At 45.5% G+C, this 22,942-nt stretch overlaps 1 protein-coding gene across 1 annotated transcript in view; it reads left to right on the top strand.

The window, feature by feature from the left end:
* Positions 1-22,942, top strand: part of Spint2 (serine peptidase inhibitor, Kunitz type 2) — a 28,063-nt gene extending 5,121 nt beyond the window's left edge. Inside the window, exons 2-7 of the mRNA XM_026412139.2 lie at positions 15,081-15,251; positions 18,343-18,402; positions 19,602-19,655; positions 20,581-20,742; positions 21,024-21,062; positions 22,403-22,942. Of these exons, the coding sequence (XP_026267924.2) occupies positions 15,081-15,251; positions 18,343-18,402; positions 19,602-19,655; positions 20,581-20,742; positions 21,024-21,062; positions 22,403-22,569 (653 nt within the window). The 3' untranslated portion in view covers positions 22,570-22,942. The remainder of the gene's footprint in view (positions 1-15,080; positions 15,252-18,342; positions 18,403-19,601; positions 19,656-20,580; positions 20,743-21,023; positions 21,063-22,402) is intronic.

Below are 22,942 nucleotides of genomic sequence, written 5' to 3'. Positions count from 1 at the left end.
ATGGAAGAGGTGCTTGACCTGCTCGAAGGCAAGCCATGTTGACATGCTTATTCACTGATATAGCCAACAATTTTTTCCTCGGTACTGGGATTTGAACCTCAAAAAAATTTTACTTCTGAGCTACATCCCATCTATTTTTTTTTTTTTTTTTGAGACAGGGTTTCACTCGGTTGCCCAGGTGGGCTTTAAACTTTCTGCCTCAGCCTTTACCCACCAGCTGGGATTACAGGTGTGTGCCACAATGCCTGGGTAGTCAGCAAATATTTATTGAGCACCCACTAAGTGCCAAGGCACTGTTTTAGGTTCTTGAAATAGAACACTAAACAAAACACACACGCCTGGCTGTTTCGCCATAATGAGAGGAAGATAGTGCAGTCAGGTGAGCGTGTGTGTGTGTGTGTGTGTGTGTGTGTGTGTGTGTGTGTGTTGGGGGCGGGGTGAGTGCCATGAGGGGTGAGTACCGTAGGGTTGCTATGCTTCCTGCCGACAGCCGAGCTTTGGGAGCTCACGGGTTACAGTCCCTACAGGATGATGACGGCCTTGACTTTAGGTCCACCAAGGGAAAGTGGCCTCTTTCCAACAGAAACATTCGTTTCCTTTGCTCAGCCTGGGATGGAGAAAGCAAACTTCTTTCACTCTCCCTCATTTTACCTGTGGTCGAAATCGTGCACACTCAGGCTTGTCCTAGGGTAGCTGGCCAGGCAGCCATGCCTCTTTTTGTCTGTTCTGAAGCCAACAGGTAGGCCAGATAAGGGATGAGTTGCCCTGCACGGGTTGCACTGAAATGACTTCGTCAATCAAGGAGGCTTTGGCCTGGTGGGCATAGGACTACTGAAAATTTTGCAGATGACTCCAGAAGCATTGGAGTATGGATTATGGGTTCATTGTATGATCCTGGTCACGAGTATATTTCACAAGCTGTTTCTGACAAGATTTTTTTGGAAAACTTCTTGTGAGAGAATGAAATGCCAGAATGTTGGATGCTGAGGCCCAGGAACTTAAAAGTTTAATTACTTTGAAGTTTATTTGAAATCCATTTTCATTGAAAGCCATTTTACCTTTTTTTTTTTTTTTGTAGTACGGGGGTTAACCTAGTGGCACCCTACCACAGAGCTCCATTCCCGGTTCTTTTTATTTTAAGGCAATTGCTAAGGCTGATCTCAAAGTTATGATCCTTTGGCCTTAGCCTCCTAGGTCACTGGGATTTCAGATGTCTGCCACTATGCCTGGCTCACAGTGACTCTGAATCTGGTTCTGGGTCCATGGCTTCAGAAAAATAAATGCATAAATTAAAATAATAAAATTTCATGGGTTGATTAGAAAAAAAGTATCTAAAGAACCTCCTTAGAGGAGTGATGGTGAAAAAAAAAGGTTGAAAATCATTGTTCAAGTTTCATTAGCCTTCACTAATTTCAAAACTGGTTCTTGCTTCACAAAAGGTTAAGAACCTGGGGTTGTGGCTCAGTGGTAGAGTGCTTGCCTAGCATGTTTGAGGCCCTGGGTTTGATTCTCAGCATCACAAATAAATAAATAAACAACCATTGACAGCTTTTTTTTTTTTTTCATTTTTTTATTTATATATGACAGTGGAATGCATTGCAATTCTTATTACACATATAAAGCACAATTTTTCATATCTCTGGTTGTATACAAAGTATATTCACACCAATTCAATTCGTGTCTTCATACATGTACTTTGGATAATAATGTCCATCATATTCCACCATCATTTCTAACCCCATTCTCCTGCCTTCCCCTCCAACCCTTCTGCCATATCTAGAGTTCATCTATTCCTTCCATGCTCCCTCTCCCTACCCCACTATGAATCAGCCTCCTTATATCAGAGAAAACATTTGGTATTTGGTTTTTTGGGATTGCCTAACTTTCAAGATATTTCTTATTTTTTCTTTTATTGAATTGTCAAACTTAATTTTATTTTTTTTTGAATTTTCAAGATTTTATTTTTTAAAAAATTTTTATTATTAGTTGTTCAAAACATTACATAGTTCTTGACATATCATATATCATATTTCATACATTTGATTTAAGTGGGTTATGAACTCCCATCCATTTTTACAAACATTGACAGCTTTAAAAAAAAAAAAGGCCCTGGGTTTGATTCTCAGCATCAGCATATAAACAAACAAACAAACATTGACAGCTTTAAAAAAAAGAAGAAGAAGAAGAAGAACCCCTGAATGAATTCATAGCATGGGAAGGATTTGGAACAACTTGTTTCCTTCCAAGTACTCTGATGGGCTACTCAGTTCTTGCTGTAGACTTTGGTAAGGGTAGAATTTATAGTCCTTTTTCAGTGATAAATGTGAAGTGATGATAGGAGTAGTGGTTTGCTTTGTGTTGATAGTTTATGAAATGTAAAATTTCATACCTAAACATGTCAAAATTTTATATCTAAAACACCAAGATTTTATAACCCTAATAATTTAACTTAGATTTGTCATTGTAAATGTTCTTTCCTCATAAATAGAGGTTGTTTTAGAGTTTCTGAATTATTTGTCCTAATAATGACAGTTTGCAGACACCCAAGCCTAGAGGTGATAGGTAGGTAGTATAGCTTTCTGTACTGGAAACTGAAGCGCTCAAATATGTACAATCTAACCAAAATAGGTGGCTTCATAGAGCACTCTAAACTAAGTCTGATTATAAAAAAGCTTTGGAATTTTGCCTGGTAGAATTAAAAACAGCCTTTTGGGAGGCTGAGTTTGGAAGATCATTTGAGCCCAGGAGTTTGAGACCAGCGTGAGCAACTCAGCAAAATCCCATCTTAAAAGCAAAAGCCAGAAACAGCCCGAGTACCTCCTTGGTGTTCTGTACTCTTCATTCACACAAACCTTGTGTTTCTCATTCTTTAGGGAAAAGGCACTCTCAGTGTTCAGATGGGTAAGCAGAGCATGATTGTTTTTACTCCCACTGTGCCGCTGAGCTGCATCCCCAGCCCTCCCCCACCTCCTGATTGATGGTGTTTTGGTGCAGGGATTAAACCCAGACAGGCTTTACCACTGAGCTGCATCCCCGGGCCTTTTTGTTATTTTGAGACAGGTTTCACTAAATTGCTCACTCTGCCCTGGAAATTGGGATCCTCAAACTTCAACCTTCTGAGTCACTGGATTACATGTATGTGACACCACTCTGGGCTGTTTGTCCCTTCTTATTCTGATCCCTGGAGGCTCTGCAGATGGTTGTGCAGCAAGAAAATCAGGGGATGGGTGATGCATGATTTGATGTCCTCAGTCACCATGTTTGGTTGCACTTTTTAGTGAAATGTTTTGTTCTTCATCTTCATTCCCTCCATTCCTAAATTAAATTCTAGTGTTCATAAAATACAGCATCTACTATTTATTAAAAGCTATTGCCGGGCTGGGGTTGTGGCTCAGCGGTAGAGCGCTCACCTAGCAGGGGCAAGGCCCTGGGTTCGATCCTCAACACCACATAAAAATAAATAAAGATATTGTGTTCAACTACAACTAAAAAATAAATATTAAAAAAAAAAAAGCTATTGCCACTGGGAATGTAGTTCAGTGGTAGAGCACTTGACTAGCATGTATGAGGAGGCCTTGGGTTCATTCCCTAGTATTGGAAAAAAAATATTTTGCCAAATATTATTTTAAGCACTTATAATCCTGGATTAAAAGCTCCTTTAATCTTCAAAACACTTAGGATGTTGGTAGTTTGTGTTAGAGAAAAACTTCCCATTTGCATAGTTTTTAAAAAATGAATCTGCAAGCTTGCAGTATGGGGCCTGTGGAAGAGAGCCAACTGTCTCCTCACTTTGTTATTTACAAGTGAATTCAAGTTACAGATTCTGTGTGCTAATTCCCCCAGACTGCCCAAGATTGATGTGGGGATGTAGCCCAGTTGTAGAGCACTTGCCTGACATAAATGAGGCCCTGGGTTCAATCCCCTGCACTGCAGAGATGGAGGATGGGGAGATAGCCCAAGATTAATAGGGCATTCCACGGCAGAGAGGGAAGGACGGAGATCACAAAAGGCAATTTTTGTTCTTTTTTTCTTTTTCTTTTTTGCATTAGTGGGGTATTCTACCATTGGGCTACTTCTCCAGCACACACACAGTTATTTTTTTTAATTATTATTTTTTTTTTTGAGACAGACTCTTACTGAATTACCCACACTAGCCTCAAACTACTTCCTTTTTTTTTTTTTTTTTTTTATACCAGGGTTTGAACCCAGGGACATTTTACCCACTGAGTCAGATTCCCCAGATCCTTAGATCTTTTTGTTTTGAGGCAGGGTCTTGCTAAGTTGCTTAGGACCTCAACAAGGTACTGAGAGGTTGGCCTTGAACTTTTGATCTGCCTCCCAACCTGCTGGGATTACTGGTTTGTGCCACCACACCCAACTCTAGCCTCAAAATTTCTATCTTCCTGCCTCAGCCTCCTGAGCAGCTGGGGTTACAGATGTGCACCACTATGCCCAGCCAAAGGGTAGTATTTGCAAACAAACAAACCAAGAAATACTTTGGTGCTAACTAGGTTCAAATACATATAAATCATGTAAGGAAGACCTTCACCTCAATTTAGGCCCATTTATAATGTCTTAGTTGTCTAACATTCCCAGCCTTCACCCTAACCCAGAGGGACATGGTGGTTCCATAATCAGAGCCTTATCTTCAAAGCCTCTAAAATCTGCTTGCTTGTTTTATATTTTGAGATGGGTCTCACTATGTTCATCAGGCTAGCCTCGAACTTTTGATCTCCTGCTTCAACCTCCTGAGTAGCTGGGATTACAGGCTTGCGCCATCACATTTGGCATATTTGCCTATTTTTAACAGCTCCAAGTATTTCCTTTTGTGGGTGTCTTATTTTAGCCAAACAGGATGTCATGGTGATAAATTTTCAGCTGTTTTAAATCTGTGAACACCCAAGCCCTTTGTGTATGTGGTAATACTTGTCCTTGCCCGTGTTTTTTGTAATTCTTGAATTAAATGACTCTTTTTTTCCCTTTTTTATTTTTTTTAGTTGTAGATGGACATGATACCTTTATTTTGTTTTGTTTTTGTTTTTGTTTTTTTTTTTTTAGAGAGAATTTTTTTTTAATATTTATTTCTTAGTTCTCGGCGGACACAACATCTTTGTTGGTGTGTGGTGCTGAGGATCGAACCCGGGCCGCACGCATGCCAGGCGAGCGCGCTACCGCTGAGCCACATCCCCAGCCCTGTTTTTGTTTTTAAAGATACCTTTATTTTGTTTATTTATCCATTTTTATGTGGTGCTGAGGATCGAACCCAGTGCCCCACACATGTGAGGCAAATGCTCTACCGCTGAGCTACAACCCAAGCCCCATTTTTTTTTTCCTTTTGATACTGAGAAGGCCTGTTATCTGTCTTTTCTGTATAAAATACGATTTCCAAATACTTGATGATTATTGTAGCAAATAACCTCTTTTTGGTGGCTTTTCTGAAGAGTAGTATTTAGCAGTGAATAGGTGTGCTGCAGCATTTTTGGCAAAGGAGGAACCTGAGGAATGTGTGGTCTAAGGAATATGAACCCCAGGAATCTGGGCTATAGGTTTGGTCCCACAGAAGAGACTTAGAGAGTCCATCTGAGCAGTGTTCTTATAAACCTTCTCTCAAGAAGGGCTTAGCAAACTGCAGCTTGTAATGCCCTCTAATGTGGCCTGTGAGTGAGAGGTCTGATTATTACTTATTTTTAATGGTTGAGAAAAATCCAAAGAAGAACATTTTGTGGCATTTGAAAATTTTATAAAATTGGTTTTTAGTGTCCATAAATAAGTTTTATTGGAACATTGCCATGGACATTTATTTACATATTGTTTATGGTGCTTTTTATGCCATGATGAGCACAGCTGCAACAGAGACCCTGTGACCCACAGAGCTACAATAAAGGCACAGTTTTCAGCATATGAATTTCATTTCCCAACTCCATTAAATTACCTCTGACCCCTAATAGCAGAGCTCAAATTTCAGTTACCACAGTGACGATTTGGGTAAAGTAGAATTGCCAGCTGCTGGCTGTTCAGATCTCAGGCCTGTAAGTTATACCCGTGTTAGTGAGAAGTAGTCTCATAGAGCCTGGCCACTGCGTGTCATCCCTTGTTTCATATGTTCACAGCAGAAGCGTGTAGTTGCATGTTTTGTCTCCTTGTCCCTATGATAAAACCCAAGAGTGCAGCAAAGAGAAGAAGTGGTAACTTCTGAAGGTGAAATTCCAGCCAAGCATAAGTGAAGCGACAGAAGACCAGCCAGCTGTGGGAATGTTGACACTGCTGCCATTTCAGAGGCTGTGGCTATGTGGCCAGAGGAGTTTAGTGACTACTTCACAGAAACCAGGAAGGTTACTTGTGGGTGATGTCCCAAAGCAAGTCATACCAGTAGACACCTACAGGGAAGCAACTCTTAGGAACACAGAAAGAGCAAAGGATAAAATGCTGGAAGCCAGTGCAGATCTAAAGACTACAGTGTTGCTGCCTCCGTGTCATTTGAGAATCATACTACGAACATTGTTCATTAGGGAGAAGAAATTAAACACTTTTTAATTCTCATAATTCAGCTTACTGTGTACTAAATACTAATTTCACACTTGTAACAAAGTTAATGTTTTGACACCCCCCTCCCCCACATACCTTTTTCAGTTTTTATTCTGAGTCAGGGTATGGCTAAATTAGGCAGGCTGGCCTTGAACTTTGTAGTCCTTCTGTGTAGGTAGGATTATAGACATGCTCCATCACACCCAGCTTTGAAGGCCATGGAGCAGTCTCCATTGATTGAAAGATTGCTTTGCTTGACCCCAGCACTACATGTTACTGCCTGTATTTACTGTTTGGCCCTGACCCATGTTCAGAGGAAACAGATATTGCTGGGTGAGGTGGGGCACACCTGTAATCCCAGCTGTTTAGAGGCTGAGGCAGGAGGATCCAAAGTTCAAAGCCAGCCTAGGGTATTTATTTATTTATTTTTAGTGTGTGTTGGGGGGGATTGAACATAGGGTGCTTAACCACTAAGCCATGTGTCCTCAGCCCCTTTTATTTTTAATTTTGAGACAGGGTCTCACTAAATTGCTTGCCGAGGCTGGCTTTGAACTTGAGATCCTCCTGCCTCAGCCTCCAGGGTCACTAAGATTATAGGCGCATGCGCCACCATGCCTGGCCAGCCTGGGCAATTTAGTGAGACGCTGTCTTAAAATAAGAAAAAATGAAAAGGATTGGGGCCAGGCATGGTGGTGCACGCCTGTGATCCCAGGAGTTTGGGAGGCTGAGACAGGAGGATTTGAGTTCCAAACCAGGTGCTAAGTGACTCAGTAAGACCCTGTCTCCAATTAAAATACAAAATAGGACTGAGGATGTGGCTCAGTGGTTGAGTGTACCTGAATTTAATCCCTAGCACCCCCCAAAAAAAGGGGGGCTGGGAATGTACCTCAGTGGTAGAGTGCCCCTTGTTTCAATCCCAGGTACCTCAAAAAATAACAATGAAAACAAAACAGCCAGGTATAGTAACATACATTTGTAACTCCAGCAGTTTGGTAGTCTGAGGCAGGAGAATTGAAAGTTCCAGGCCATCCTGGGTAATTTAGTGAGTCCCTGTCTATAAATAAATAGGTCTGGGATGTAGTTCAGTAGTAGCACCCCTAGATTCAGTCTCCAGTACTGCAAACAAACAAAAAACAGATGGGCGGAGTGGAAATAGCCGAAGGACCTCTTCATGATGGACTTCAGGCTGGTGAGATGATCCAGAGCTGGGTGTGGTGGTGCACGCCTGTAATCCCAGGAAATGTCATGTATATCAGACAAGAAGACCTTGTGCTTCAGTTTTTAGCACCCGTGGGAGTAAAAAGTGTATTAAAGACTAGAACCCTAGGAAAGTTATCTTTGCTTGTTTTTAAAAACTTCGGGACTAGGGTAACTCAGTGATAGAGCACTTACCTAGCATGCTGAGTTACTGAGTTCAATCCCCAGCAATCCCTTCACCACACATCAAAAATAAAATAACATACTCTGAATGAATAACATGAGTAAAAGATAACAACAAGTTCAAGTTGATCATTAATTTGGAGAGAGAGAGAACAGGCAGGATTGAAGTGAGAAATATATGGTTTCATCTCTGTTCGTGTTTTAGTGCTTTCAAATGTAGAATTTGTGCTTTGCAACCAAGTAGGCACAACTCCAGCTGTGCTTTTTTATTTTGGGGGGACAGGATCTCCTTAAGTTTCTGAGGCCTTGAACTTGTGAACCGCCTAAGTAGCTGGGATAAACAGGCTGCATCACCAGACCTGGCTCCAACTTGCCTTTTTGAAGAATGATTAGGTACTATCTTCTCAAGCTTGTAAAATAAAATTGGATTGGTAGTGCCCCGGAGCCAAAAATTCCACTAATTTCCTTGTTAGAAGGTGACAGCAGATCATTCAAGCTGGCTGTGTTGAGTGAATTTATCTGAGCCATCCACTGGATGCATTGGTTAATGCTCTAGTGACTGCAGAACCAGAGAAACTTGTTTTCCATGGTATCATTTAGTAGTTGAGAAGACCAGTCTGTTTCCCAATTTGATAATAGCCAATATTCAAAATGCCTGCCAGGATTTTAAGTTAGGGTCATATTTTAGATAATATGTGTTTTTGTTTTGTTTTTTGTGCTGGGGATCAAACCCAGGGCCTGTACATGCAAGGCAGGCACTCCACCAACTGAGCTACATCTTCAACCTAGATAATATGTGATTTTAACCATTTTTGATGCTTTTGTAAAAGAATGCTACTGTTTTCTAAAGATGGATTCCATTTTTATTTCACATATTATGAAGTGAGTACTTCCAAATTTGGTTCCCGCAGCTTTTTCCTGTTCTTCCTGTTTTTTTTTTTTTTTTTTTTTGTAGTATTGGGTGCTTACTACTGAGCTACATCTCCACTACTTTTTAAATTAATACAGGGTCTTGCTAAATTATCTAGGCTTGCCTCAAACTTATCATCCTTCTGCTTCAGCCTCCTGAGTTGCTAGAATTACAGGCATGCACCATGCCTCGCCCTTGCTTATGTTTTGAAGACATGTACTTAATTTTGCATTTGTGAGCATCGAAATAGGACTTGACATCATTCATGATTGCTTCTCAGTAGTATTCTAAGACCAATTATTTTTTATTTATTTATTTATTGCTAGATTTTTTTTGTTTTTTTTTCCTAGCAGGTATTAAACCCAGGGCACTTTACCACTGAGCTGTTTTTTATTTTGAGACAGTGCTTCATTGAGTTTTAAAAAGTAAGGTTCGGAGGCTGGGATTGTGGCTCAGTGTTAGAGCGCTCGCCTAGCACGGGCGGGACCCGGGTTCTATCCTCAGCACCACATAAAAATAAAGGCATTGTGTTGTATCCATCTACACCTAAAAAAATAGCTGAGTGATAGAGTGCTTGCCTGGCATTCCTGAGTAACTGGGTTCAATCCCCAGTATTTTTATTTTTTTTTAAATTTTGAGACAGTGTCTCACTAAGTTACTGAGGGCCTTGCTTTGAACTTGCTTTGAACTGAGGCTGGCTTTGAACTTGTGATTCTCATGCCTCGTTAAGGTATTGGGATTACAGGTGTGTGCCACTGCCCTTGGCTGTTGTCATTTCTTTCTTTTATATATAAATATATATATAAATTTATTTATTTTTAGTTGTAGTTGGACACAATGTCTTTACTTTATCCATTTTTATGTGGTGCTGAGGATCGAACCCAGGGCCCCACACGTGCCAGCTGAATGCTGTACTGCTGAGCCACAACCCTAGCCCCTGTTGTCATTTCTTTTTTTTTTTTTTTTAGAATTTTTAATATTTATTTTTTAGTTCTCGGCGGACACATCTTTGTTGGTATGTGGTGCTGAGGATCGAACCCGGGCCGCACGCATGCCAGGCGAGCGCGCTACCGCTGAGCCACATCCCCAGCCCCCTGTTGTCATTTCTTAATAGAAGAACTCATTAAGGAATAACTTCCTGAAATTATGTCCAACCAAACCCCACCCCCACCCCCACCCCCACCCCCAGCCTTGTCCAGTGCTTTTGGTATGTTGCTATCTGTGACCCTGTCATTTAAGTGTGACTGAAACCAGGCCCCAAAGAGACCTCTGAAGAAGGGAATTGGCCTTGGTGAGCCCTCAGACTGTGATAACAGCCCTGAGGAATTCTTTGGCTTTTAGGCAGCTCAGTTCTGTGTTTCTGCTGCCTTTGAAGGGTCCCTACCTTAGCACTCAAGTGCTCTGAGCAGATGAGTGGAAATTTAGACCCCATCTCTATTTATTATTTGCCTTACTTTATCCACCCCAAGGCTCAGAGTCCTTATTTTAAAGTAGGGGTGTTGCTTTGTGGTTCGTTTCTTTTTTCTTTTCTTTTTTTTTTTTTTTTGGAGGTGGGGGTACCAGGGATTGAACCCTGGGGCGTTTAACCACTGAGCCCCTTTTTAAAAATTTTTATTTAGAGATAGAGTCTCACTGAGCTGCTTAGGACCTCGCTAAGTTGCTGAAGCTGGCTTTGAATTCGTAATCCTTGGCCATGGTTCACTTTTTTTTTTCTCATTAGGTATAGATGGACACGATGCCTTTATTCTATTTGTTTATATTTTATGTGGTGCAGAGAATCAAACCCAGTGCCTCACACATGCTAGGCAAGTGTTCTACCACTGAACCACTCACTACCCCAGCCCCCATGGTTTATTTTTATTGTGACCATTAGAAATAGGCACATAACATGAGTGGCATAATGTTAGGTGGAGGCAAATAATTGGGTGTCAAAAAGTAAGGAATGCTCTTCATTTCAGTTCTTTTCCTTTTTCCTCCAGTATTGGAGATCGAACTTGGGGGCATTCTACCACTGAGCTACATCCTTAACCCTTTTTGCATTTTATTTTGAAGACAACCTTACTAAGTTGCTGAGGCACACCTCAAACTTTTGATTCCCCCCGCCAGCCTTCTGAGTTCCTGGGATGATGGGTGCATCTGTATGCCTGCTCATTTTTTTAATCTGAATCTGCCACGGTACTTTAATTTAAAAAAATTTTTTAAGAAAGATGACAAATCATAGAAGTCATCATAAATACCAAAATATTTCTGGCTTTTATAAAAGCTTTTTGGAGAGCAATGAAAGAAAAAGTTCATTGGTGTTATTTGTGGCGAAGTGAAGACTGTATGTGTTTTATGACGGAACACTGCCTCCTTTAAAGCAAACACACAGACTAAACCAAAATTGCTTTCCATGACCTCATTTCTCTCAAGCCTACAGAACAAAGGTTCATGCCATACAAGTTTAAAAACAATTTAGTAGCCAGGCGTAGTGGTGCTCTCCTGTGGCCCTAGCTATTTGGGAGGCTGAGGCAGGTGGGGCAGGGGTTGTGGCTCAGTGGTAGAGCGCTTGCCTAGCATGTGTGAGCACTGGGTTCGATCCTCAGCACCACATAACAAATAAACAAGTAAATAAATACATTGTGTCCATCTACAACTAAAATATATATATATATATATATTTTTTTTTTTTTTAATATTTATTTTTTAGTTTTTTTTTTTTGGCAGACACAACATCTTTGTTGGTATGTGGTGCTGAGGATCGAACCCGGGCCGCCTGCATGCCAGGCGAGCGCGCTACCGCTTGAGCCACATCCCCAGCCCCCCTAAAAAATATATTAAAAAAATAAAAAAGAGGCTCCTCATTTTGAGACACTTCCTTTCATACTCACAGAAAGGAGTCTTCCCCTAAATGGGAGCTTGAAGCCAGGGCCTCACAAATGCTGGGCAGGCACTCTACCACTAAGCTACAGCCCCAGCCCTCTTGAGTTTTCTCTTAATACAGATGTTTCTGTCTTCCTGTGGGACAACAGGGAAGTCCTTTCTTCTCTCCTCCTCGCCCAAGCAAACCTGAAAACAAGGCTGCTTTTTGGATCTGGGAAGTTCGTGTGCAGCACTTTAGAACAGATTGAGCAGGTGCTAGCGCATCCAAATTTTTGCAGTCCCATGGGGTGCTGGGCAGCACTGTGGTAAGAGGTGTCTCTGAGGCAGACCCTGATGCTGTTGGGAGTGGTCTGGGGGAGCCTCTGTTCCATTGCTGGGTCCCCTTGGCGAGAACAGCAGTAGAATTATTCAGCTAACATCATTATTCCGATAGCAGGTGGCTCCCAGTGACCTGCTGCATGTCAGCCTGGTTTCCCAGGTGGTATGCTGGCAAACACAAACATCTGGTGTGCTCCACGGTGGGTTTTCTTCTTGGACGCTGTTACTGAGTGTCTCGGTTTCCTGTTCCTTGTTAGCTCTGTCAGCATGCCCGTGGCCCATGGTACACCTGCAGATCTGAACCTATAACATGAGGGCTACATTCTGGGCAGTAGAATTCACTCAACCTTACGTAGATCTTTTTTGTCCCCCCCAACACACCTTTTTTTAAAATTTTTATAATTGTTCATTGACATAGTGCCTCTATTCGTTTTTTTTTTTTTTAAGAGAGAGTGAGAGAGGAGAGAGAGAGAAATAATTTTTTTTTAATATTTTTTTTTTAGTTCTCGGCGGACACAACATCTTTGTTGGTATGTGGTGCTGAGGATCGAACCCAGTGCCTCACATGTGCAAGGCAAGCGCTCCACCACTGAGCTACAGCACCAGCCCCCGTTTTTCCTCTTTATATACTCTAGGCTTTTGTTTCCCAGCACCTAGCATGTAGCCGTCACCCTTGCTTATTTAAAGCCACCAATTTCTACCATTATGCCATGGTCTTGTGGTGTCTGGTGGTTCCCTCCTGGCTGCCTTGAGCTTTATCGGCCCCTCCCTCTGGACTTTGGTCTTTGCTTGGAGATTTAATTCATGTACTATGGGATTCATCCATTTAAGGCAAACAATTCCTCCCTCAAGTTTTTTTTATTACCAGTAACTGCTTAGAAAGTGTGACTGACATAAAGCAGAGCGATTGCCAGGGTGCTCAGTGTGGCAGGGCCTTTGGTAGGCTGTGGCTGCTACTGGCGGCTCCCTGCATAGGCGATGTTTTCAGTTTGGGACTGTAGCGGAATCCAGTGGGTCCTTTCTGTCTTGTGTGGATAGCGGTGTTGCCTCTGGGATTTGACGGGTGTGATTTGGGCCGTTTTCCCTGGGCCTTGTTAATCCTCTGTTGAGTGACCTTTGGGCAAAAGTACCTGCTGCAGGTAGAAACCAGGTGGTTCTGGTTCTGGTTGACTGGGTCCTGTTATGTTGCCCATGCTGGCCTCAAAATCTTTGGCTTCTGCCTCCCAAACAGCTGAGGCTACAGAGGCACACCACTGCACCGGGTCCCCTGTTTTTGTTTTTAATTTACATACCATAAAGTCACTCATTTAAGTATACATTCCAAAGATTTTTACATTTTACAGATTCATGCAGCTATCACCACAGTCCAATTTTAGAATATTTCCATCATCTCCCAAAGATCCCTGTGTCCATTTGCAGTCACTGCCCAGCCCACCCCCAGCACCAGGGAATCACTAGTCCACTTCCTGTCCCAGTCAGTTTGCCTTTTCTGGACATACTGTGTGATTTCATTCACATGAAACGTCCAGATAAGGAGCATTTTGACTGATTTAATGGATGGTTGCTTTTAGATAACTTCCTGCTTGGGAACATGCCTTTTCTGCGAGTTAGTTACCTGGACTTCCTGGCTTGTGTGGGAGCTCCTGGGGAAGGGAGTGTGCTTCTTGTACAGTAGCAGCCTTCTTCATGGAGAGATTGGTATTTCGAGAAACATCTGGGATGTTTCATGCCTATCAGGGAGTATTTTAGAGAGACAGCAGTCCTGTATGCTTTCAGAGGTTATTCCCAGTTGGTGAAATAAGCCAGGCAAACATCAAAACAACTAGAGAGGGGTAAAACGACCCACCTTGGCCTGGTTAGGTGGCACAGCATCCACAAGGGTCCTGGAGTCTATGTTTGCCACCCTGGATGCTTGCATGGAGACCTGGTTATCAAGCACCCTTGTGCGGACCCTATGCAAATCAGTATTAGTGGGGACTGGAATGCAGGGAGGTGTGGAATCCAATGATCAAGTTATTTTTGGTGGTTTCCTTTCCTGGGAGTCATGCAGAGAAAGGTGATTCTTCTAGGCTAGTTTTTTTTCTCCCTTTCTGAGAGGCCAACCTCTAGCCTTTTATATGCAAATAATCTGGTTGGAGTTTTATAACATTGTTTTTTATTTCCCTTTGATTAGAATAGGGCCAGATTTTTTTTTTTTAAAAGAGAGTGAGAGAGGAGAGAGAGAGAGAGAGAATTTTTATTTTTTTAAATTGTTTTTATTTTTTTAAGATTCTTTTTTTTTATAAAGAGAGTGTGAGAGAGGAGAGAGAGAGAGAGAGAATTTTTAATATTTATTTTTTAGTTCTCGGTGGACACATCTTTGTTGGTATGTGGTGCTGAGGATCGAACTCGGGCCGCACGCATGCCAGGCGAGTGCGCTACCACTTGAGCCACATCCCCAGCCCAAATAGGGCCAGATTTTGGGACTCCTTGAAACCCAGATCTATCTCCTTGTGCTCAAGTGGAAACAATGGTGGTGTGGCCTACATTGCCAATGAGATAACTAGAATCAGGAAGGTTGTTTCTAAGGCTTTTGTGATTTGAGTGGCCTGTCTGGTTTGGGAGAGGACAGAAAAACTTAGGGAAGGTGCCCCTGGGGGTGCTGTACTCACCAGCAGCACATCTCCTTCCTAGCCCCACTTCGCCAGCTCTGATCTCTCAGGACTAAGCTCCCCTTGGCCTGGTTAGGTGGCACAGCATCCACAAGGGTCCTGGAGTCTGTGTTTGCCTTTGCAGGTCATTTTTCTCTATTGGTTGTGTATGTCTTGATAAGGGGGGCCAAGGGCAGAAGCAGTACACAGCTGAACCACAGCCGAGTGGGTGGATGGCTCCTGCTGGATGACATGGTTCTTCCTGTCCAAGGAAGGACTCAGCAGGCCTGAGGCAGCTCAGGCTTTAGAAACAGCTCACAGAAGGACTGGCTGGATCTTAAGGCTCTGGTGCTCTTGGAGATAGGAAGATCACGGGCCTCCTCCTACAGGAATGTGCATGTCCTTTGAAGCCATATTGCCCTGTCACAGCAGCTTGGTTCTGCTTTGTGTTTCAGACTTTTGCCGAGTTGCGAAGGTGGTGGGGCGATGCCGGGCCTCCATCCCCAGATGGTGGTACAATGTCACTGAAGGGTCTTGCCAGCCATTCGTGTATGGTGGCTGTGAAGGGAATGACAACAATTACCAGAGCAAGGAGGAGTGTCTTGAGAAATGTGCTGGTGTTACAGGTGAGACCTTGGTAGTATGGGAAATTTTACTGTTTAAAAATAGTTTATTGGATGTGGACACTCTCTGCTGTATGCTGCTGCTTCACTGCAGAACCTTCCAGAGATTTAAAAAGCAGAACAAACTAGCTCAGTGCGCAGCAGCCTCACAGGCCTCACCTCCTCTTCCTGAAAGGGAGAACAGACTTCTTCTGATTGAAGGTGCCCGCCTGCACAGACCTGGAGGATGGAACCTTCAACCTGCTCACAGGCTGCCCTCCATTCCCTGGGCCTTTGGGTTATTTTTAGCTCTTGGACAAATGACACAAAAGTTCATACAGCCAAATTATGAGTTAACACTGGAATGTGGGTCGTGGGATCAAGATAATGTTGATCCTGACAGCCTAACAGTTAAATAAAAACCTAACATGCTACCAGCAGGCCCTGGCCACCCCCAGCCTGGGAGGACTCCTTGAGAGCTAATGGCAGGGAGGTGTTGGCATCCTGGGACCTGATCCTTCCCAGGTGTTCCAGAGCCCGCAGATGGGGCTGTCCAGACACTCTTTTTTTGGGGGTTGGGGGGTACCAGGCATGGAATTCAGCACTCAACCACTGAGCCACACCCCCAGCCCCGTTTTGTATTGTATTTAGAGACAGGGTTTCACTGAGTTCCTTAGCGCTTTGCTTTTGCTAACACTGGCTTTGAAGTCGTGATCTTCCTGTCTCAGCCTCCCAAGCTGCTGGGTTTACAGACATGGGCCACTGTGACTGGCCAGACAGTTTTTTTGTGTGTGTGTGGATACAATATCTTTATTTTATTTTTATGTGGTCCTGAGGATCGAACCCAGTGCCTCATGCATGCTAGGTAAGTGTTCTACCTCTGAGCCACAGCCCCAGCCCTGGCCGGACAGTCTTATAAGCACTATCTTAATGTTAGTATATGACTTCATGCAGGTTTTTTTTTTTAGTTGTTTGTGGAAGGAGGATTGAACTCAGGGGCACTCGACCACTGAGCCACATCCCCAGCCCTATTTTGTATTTTATTTAGTGACAGGGTCTCACTGAGTTGCTTAGGACCTCACTGTTGCTGAGGCTGGCTTTGAACGCTTGATCCTCCTGCCTCAGCCTCCCAAGCCTCTGGGATTACAGGTGTGTGCCACCAAGCCAGGCTCATGCAGCTGACTTGACTTTGAGGCTGGGACTCTTCAGTGTGGACACTGTGTTGCCCTTTCAGCACCTACTGTCACCCCTGAGCCTGCCCTGCCTGTCCTTGTCTCACAGCTTTCTGTTTGTCACCCACTGGCTATAATCCCTCTTTGCTTTGAGCTATGCATTCAGAGATCAGATAGGCTTATTTAAGTTTGTAAAGAGAGAACAAAAGTGGCCTTGGCTGTGACCTCAGGTCTAAAGCAGTGCAGCAGCACACAACCCAGCAGTGTACCCCTTGAGGAGCAGTTTGCCTTTCTCTCAGCAAGAGTCTGGAGAGCTGAGGAGGCAGAGTGTGAGCTGAGATCAGACAGATCAGTCCCTCATCTCCGGGGGGTAACTGGAACTTCCCAAGATGGCAACTGAGGGAATTGTCATTTACTTTTCCATCATCAGCAATGATGCCATGTGGGGAAATTTATCGCTGTGCTCTCCCCATCTTCTCAGGAGGAGGATTGAGGTGTTGGGGACACACAGGGGACCAATGGATGTAAGAAGAAACGTTACTACTTGGGGCAAGGGTTGTGTTTTGCTGGGAGAAGGCAGGTTTGCTGACTTCTTGGAGCTGGGCCAGAGCCTGGCGCCAGCTGCAGGGGCCTAGAAAGTTCATGTGTGGCACCAGCTGTGGCTCTCGGGTTCTCTCACAGCAGCCTGAGAAGAGCTGGAAACTTCCAGAGCCACAGTCCTGGGAGTTCTTGCCAGCGTGTCCGCTCTTCTAGGTAGGGGAGCTCTGGGGAGCCAGATAAGAATGATTATTAATTTATAATGAGAACTAGGACGCCTAGGGGACAACACTCATGTCCCTCTGCCCACGCTTGAGTCCATGTAGGCAAGCCTCTCAGGCAGATTGCTGGGAGGTTGCTTGGTAGGGAGAGAGGCAGAATGAGGGGAGCTGTTTTATGAGGTGATTGTCAGTGGCATCAGAGTAGGTAGGTAGGCCAGCCCTGATCCCTCTCCAAGGTCACTCCCAGACCAGCCAGCCTCTTCACCCACCCCCTTAACTTGTTGCGGGGGGAATAAAAGGTACTTCACATAAAACTGGTCATTTGAACCTTATTTTCTTTTTTAGGCAGTATTAGGGTTTGAACCAAGGGCCTTGCACAAGTTAAGCGTATACTCTACCACTGAGCCATGTCCTCACCCTTTTCTTTATTTTTTCTTGAGACAGGGTCTTGCCAGGTTGCCTGTGTTGGCCTTGAACTTGTGATCCTTCAGCCTTAGCCTTTTTTTTTTTTTAATATTTTTTAACTGTAGGTAGACAAAATATATTTATTTTTATGTAGTGCTGAGGATCAAACCTAGTGCCTCACACATGCTAGGCAAGTGCTCCTCTGCTGAGCCCCAGCTGCAGCCCAGCCTTAGCCTTTTGAGTAGCTGGAATTACAGGAGTGTGCCACCACGCCTTTAAGTTTACACCGTTGTAGGCCTCTTAACCTTTTAATTTTTTTTTTTTTTAAATTTTGAAACAAGGTCTCCCTAAGTTGCCCAGGCTGGCCTCTCTGTCCAGCCTCTCTGCTTTTTAAAGTCACTCAGCATGTCTTTGCTCTGATTTCCTTAAAGTTGAATTCTCAGAGCCAGCCTGGGTTCTTCATGTCAAAATCAATCATGCGACTGAACACACCACCCACAGAAGAAATGAGCCAGGCACACGCCTATAACCCTAGCACCTCCAGAGGCTGAGGCAGGAGGATCGGAGTTCAAAGTCAGCCTCAGCAACTTTGTCTCAAAAGATAAAAAGAGCTGGTGATGTGATTCGGTGGTCAAGAGCCCTTGATTCCATCCCCAGAACCAAAAAAGAAGAGATAGGAGCACCTGAGGGCACCAGGACCACCCACACCTGCTGGCCTTTCTTCACACACAGCGGGGAGGTGCACTATCTTCTGCATTTTGTTTATTTGTTCCCTTGCAGAAAATTCCATTTATGATCTGGACTCCAGTAGGAATGGAGGAGCTTCTTCTGTCCCAAGTGGTAAGTTCTTAAAAGGACCCCGAAGGGAATGAGGGCCACCTGGATGGCAGTTGAGAAAGGACATTGTAATTTGGGAGTTGTAGAGGGCTTCCACCTCCTGGTCCTGTTGGCTCAGAATCAGTAAACATGGCTCTGCCAGGGCAGCCGGCTTTGGGCTGCAACATTCTGCCACTGGGGAGCTATCCTGTCCTGCGCACAGGAGGGTTAAGGGTTCTGTGGTGCTTCCTGGCTGCCCAGAGGAGACTCAGGTCCTTCCCTGCCTGCGGGCCTCGCCCCACTATGCTGTCTCCTCCCCCACCCCAGCTTTCTCGCCTGTTCTCCCTCCTCTGCTCCCTGTTGTGTTGCTGTCTCCCGGGCTCCATCCTTTGCCGCCCGCCTGCCTCTTGGCCTGCTGCACTCCTGATCTGGAGCTTGGCGTTAGCTTGCTTTGTAGTGCTCACAGCAGCCGCCCCACTCCTCCTTTATGCTTAAGGACTCTGCAGCAGGAGCCTGGGTGAGTGGTACCTGCACTAGCAAAGGCACCTTAGGGACCAATCCCCAGGCAGTGGGCTGGGGGCGGGGCAGAGAGACCTGCCATGCAGGGAGGGAGGGACTGTGCCCCACCCGTTCAAGGAAGAAATCCGGGGTGCCCACACAATAATTGTAGTCTGGACCTTGCCTCTGACTCACACAAGTGTCACACATGTGCCACATGAGAATGTTTTAGTTAGGTGGCTGTGAGGTGTCGCCTGGCTTGCAGCATGCCAGGGTTAGCTAGAGTCGCTTTTCGGTTGTGCTAGGCCAGGAGTCCTGTATCTGTTCTGGCACTTCTCTGCCTGGATGCACTGTTCACTCCCTTGGCTGGCCTCTCAAGCTCATCCAGAACCTGGTCCCGCCATGGTAACTTAGGTTTCCATCCTGTTTCAGAAAAATTTCCCCAGGAGAATGAAATTTCTAGTTGCATCAGAAAGTGGGAACGACACTGTCCTGATGGCAACGGAAATGGTGTCTGGGTCAGTTTCCATAGTGATCTCTAGGTGGTGGGATTGTTCACTGACACTGCCCTGTGCTTTGACTAGGAGGTGCTGTGGTCCACACCCTTCCTTAAAGGTGACACTTATGTCTCTGCTCTCTTAGTGGGCCCTTATAGACTTAGTCCCCACTAGGACATGTGTCTTGTGTCCATCCCAGCTTCCCTGACAAAGATGTTTGTGTTTCAGTTCCCAGAAGGCAGGATTCTGATGACCTCTCTGATGATGTTTTCAACTATGAAGGTATAACTTTCTAAAGAAAAATTATGCATGATTTCTTGCTAAGGGGCAATTAAATCATCTACTGAGGTGGGGCCAGGGATGGGGTCCAGTGTTAGAGAACTTGCCTTGCCTGCATGAGGCCCTGGGTTCCACTCCCAGCACTGCAAAAAAAAAAAAAAAAAGAAAAAAGAAAACAACAAAAAAAGAATTGCAGCTGGGCGCAGTGATGCACACCTGTAATCTCAGGCTCGGGAGGCTGAGGCAAGAGGATTGCGAGTTTAGAGCCAGCCTAAACAACAGCGAGGTGCTTAGCAACTCAGTGAGACCCTGTCTCTAAAAAATACAAAACAGGGCTGGGGATGTGGCTCAGTGGTTGAGTCCCCCTGAGTTCAGTCTCTAGTACCAAAAAAAAGAAAGTATAACAGAGCTTTTTGGCCTTTCTGGGTAGTAGCATTCTGGACTAGGATGGGAGGTGACAGTCCTCAGCAGGTGCTCCATGCTAGCAGAGAAAGGATGTGCCAGGGGAGAAGATTTACTGGAAAGGGAATGGAGTGGAGTTCTAGAATTTACCTTCTGCTCTGCCTCCCACCTGCTGTGGGACTGTGGGCGAGTTGCTGCAGCTCCACCTCACAGTTCCTGGGTATGCAGTGAGGGTCCAGGACAGATCTGGTGGAGTCTGAGTCTGTGCTGGGAACAGTCCCTGGCACCTTTCCCGTAGTGTCATCTGTACGGGAACCCAGTCTTGGCTGTGAAGAAGCTATGTGAGGATGTAGGGCAGAGTGGCAGCTGGGAGAGTGGCCCTGTGTAACTCACCCAGGTCCTTTACTCTGAGAGAGCTCCCCACTGAAGTTTCTCCGCCGGGTCTGCTGAGGCACCGTCTAGCTCTTCCCCTTCTCTGGGGTCCTGCTGACTGGTGCTGCTGTGGCGCTCCTGCTCTTGCCTACAGAATACTGCGCTGCCAAGGCCGTCACGGGGCCCTGCCGGGCAGCCTTCCTGCGCTGGTACTATGATGCTGAGAAGAACTCCTGTGACAACTTCATCTACGGAGGGTGCCGGGGCAATAAGAACAGCTATCTCTCCAAGGAGGCCTGCATGCAGCGCTGCTTTGGTGCGTCCGCCCGACCCAAGTCCAAAGCAGAGTTAGGTGGTTGGCCCTCCCCAGGGACTCGAGTCCCTTTCTCCTTCCCTCAGAAGAGAGCTGTGGGAAGGCTGTTCTTTGGATCCCACCAGATGGCAAGGCCTCAGCCCCACAGTTAGAAGTCCCTCAGAAAAAGCTCCCTGCGAGGACCCCAAGGCTGAGGAGGCTGAGGGGCAGCCTGGGTTGGTGGCCACTCCATGAGCTGGGAAGGGTGTGAGCTGACCTCTCAAGAGTTGTGTGTTCTCTTCCAGGAAAGGAGATGTACCCTGTTCTGCCCCTTGGCCCCAAAGGTTAGTGACCTCTTGCTGTCCTCCAGCTGCCTACCGTCTTCCTTCCTCCGCTGAACTCCGTCTGCTCAGCTGCGGTTTCTTCAGGCTTGTGTTGTCTTGCCCACGTTATCTTTTCACTCTAAACATCTTTTTGTGGAAAGCTCTTGTCCTTCCATGAGATTGGAACATGTGGTGGCCATTGGTCCAGCACACTCTGTGCACAGATAGGCTGGTGTGAGTCAGGAATTCCAGAGGCCTTCCCTGCCCAGGCAGCCAGGGGTGGCTGAGGACGAATCTCCACCACGAGGCCTGGGGGCTCTGCCACCTGAGGCTGACCCGAGGGTTGAAGAGAGCTCTACTGTTGTAGGGTATAAACAGTTGGTCAGGGGTTCCAGAGAGGAGAGCCGCATGAGCGACAGGCCAGTCCCACTGTCCCCCAGCAGTCTGGCTTTCGTGGAGGCTCAGCATCCTCTCACTTTTGTTTCTGAGCCCGAGTTGTGAATCTTGGCATAGATGATTTGCCACACTGGTTTGGCCTCTTTCTTGACCTGTTTACCAGCCAAGGAGCCAAGACCTGGCCTGCAAGTCTGCCTGGTTCTAGAAACTGGAACCTGGTTTCCCGGGTGTGGGGGTGGGAAGCTGCCCAGGCCTTAAGAGTTGGTCGGGGGGTGGGTTGAGGTGGACAGGGGAATGCCCCAAAGCCAGAGTCTGAAGTTCTTTAGCCAGTGAAGGAGGGGAAGTCAAGTGGCCGCACAGGAAGTCACACACCTTAGACAGAGCCCTGCCCAGAAAGAAAGCATCCTCACTAAGCAGTGGGACGAACAATCGATCCATTGTTACATCTACCCAGCAATTAGGAGCACCTGGGTCCCTTCCAGCGCCTGCTCCAGGTGTACCCTTAGCTCCACCCTGGTGTCACTCCACCAGCAGACCTTTTGGGCACCTGCAGGGTCACATTTTTCTCTGCTGGCCAGGAGTATGTGTGGACTTGGAACCTTTGGGGTTTTATGTTACACACTACAGGTAAGCGTTTTGCACCCCTGGTGTGCATCTGTTGCCTGAGGATCCCATACAGTTTGCCCCAACTGGTGGCTGGGGGTTTGGAGTAGAAGTGGTGTTTTTCAAAAAGGAGGAGCACAAAGAGCCACCGTGTGCACATGGCACGGCACCTTCTCTTTTCAGGGGCTCTCCTTGGTGACCTCCCTGCAGGCTGTCTCCCTAGTTCCAGTTCTGCAAGCCCTTTCTGGGTTGTGAGAAGTTCTGTTCCTTGTCCTGCTCACTCAAGGCTATCGTGTATCCCTGGGGAGCCGCCTGCTTCCTCTCTGCCTCCTTGCCTCACTGGTCTCCTATCTTGTCCCCAGCGGTGGTCCTGGCAGGTCTGTTTGTGATGGTCCTGATCCTCCTCCTGGGAGCCTCTGTGGTCTGCCTGATCCGGATAGCACGCAAGAAGCAGGAGCGTGCTCTCCGCACTGTCTGGAGCTCGGCAGATGACAAGGAGCAGCTGGTGAAGAACACATATGTTCTGTGAAGGCCTTGTCGCCAGGAGAACGGGGGAAAGGAGGGGAGAATGTGTGCTTTTTTTAAAACTAGAGTGATTGATTATATCTGTGAGATCATTAGGGCTTCGGTCTGTCTGTTGCTTGGACGGTGAAGCGCTGCTTCTCGACCACCGCATCCCACGGTGGTGACTTCTTTCTGTGCCCCAGGTGTAGTTTTCTATGCTCATGTTGAACTCCACTGCCTCCTTGCCCACCATGAAAGCAATGTTTTAATAGTTTCCTTGGTTTGTTTGATTCATGGTTGTTATTGTTGTTGTTTTTAAGTAGAAACAAAAGGGTTTTTTTTTTTTTAAGAAATTAGGATTCTGAAAGGAAGAAAACAAAACATGTAAGTTTAATAAA

The sequence above is a fragment of the Urocitellus parryii genome, chromosome 15 (assembly GCF_045843805.1).
Source record: "Urocitellus parryii isolate mUroPar1 chromosome 15, mUroPar1.hap1, whole genome shotgun sequence".
Lineage (NCBI taxonomy): Eukaryota > Metazoa > Chordata > Mammalia > Rodentia > Sciuridae > Urocitellus > Urocitellus parryii.
This window is presented reverse-complemented; position numbering and strand designations above follow the sequence as displayed.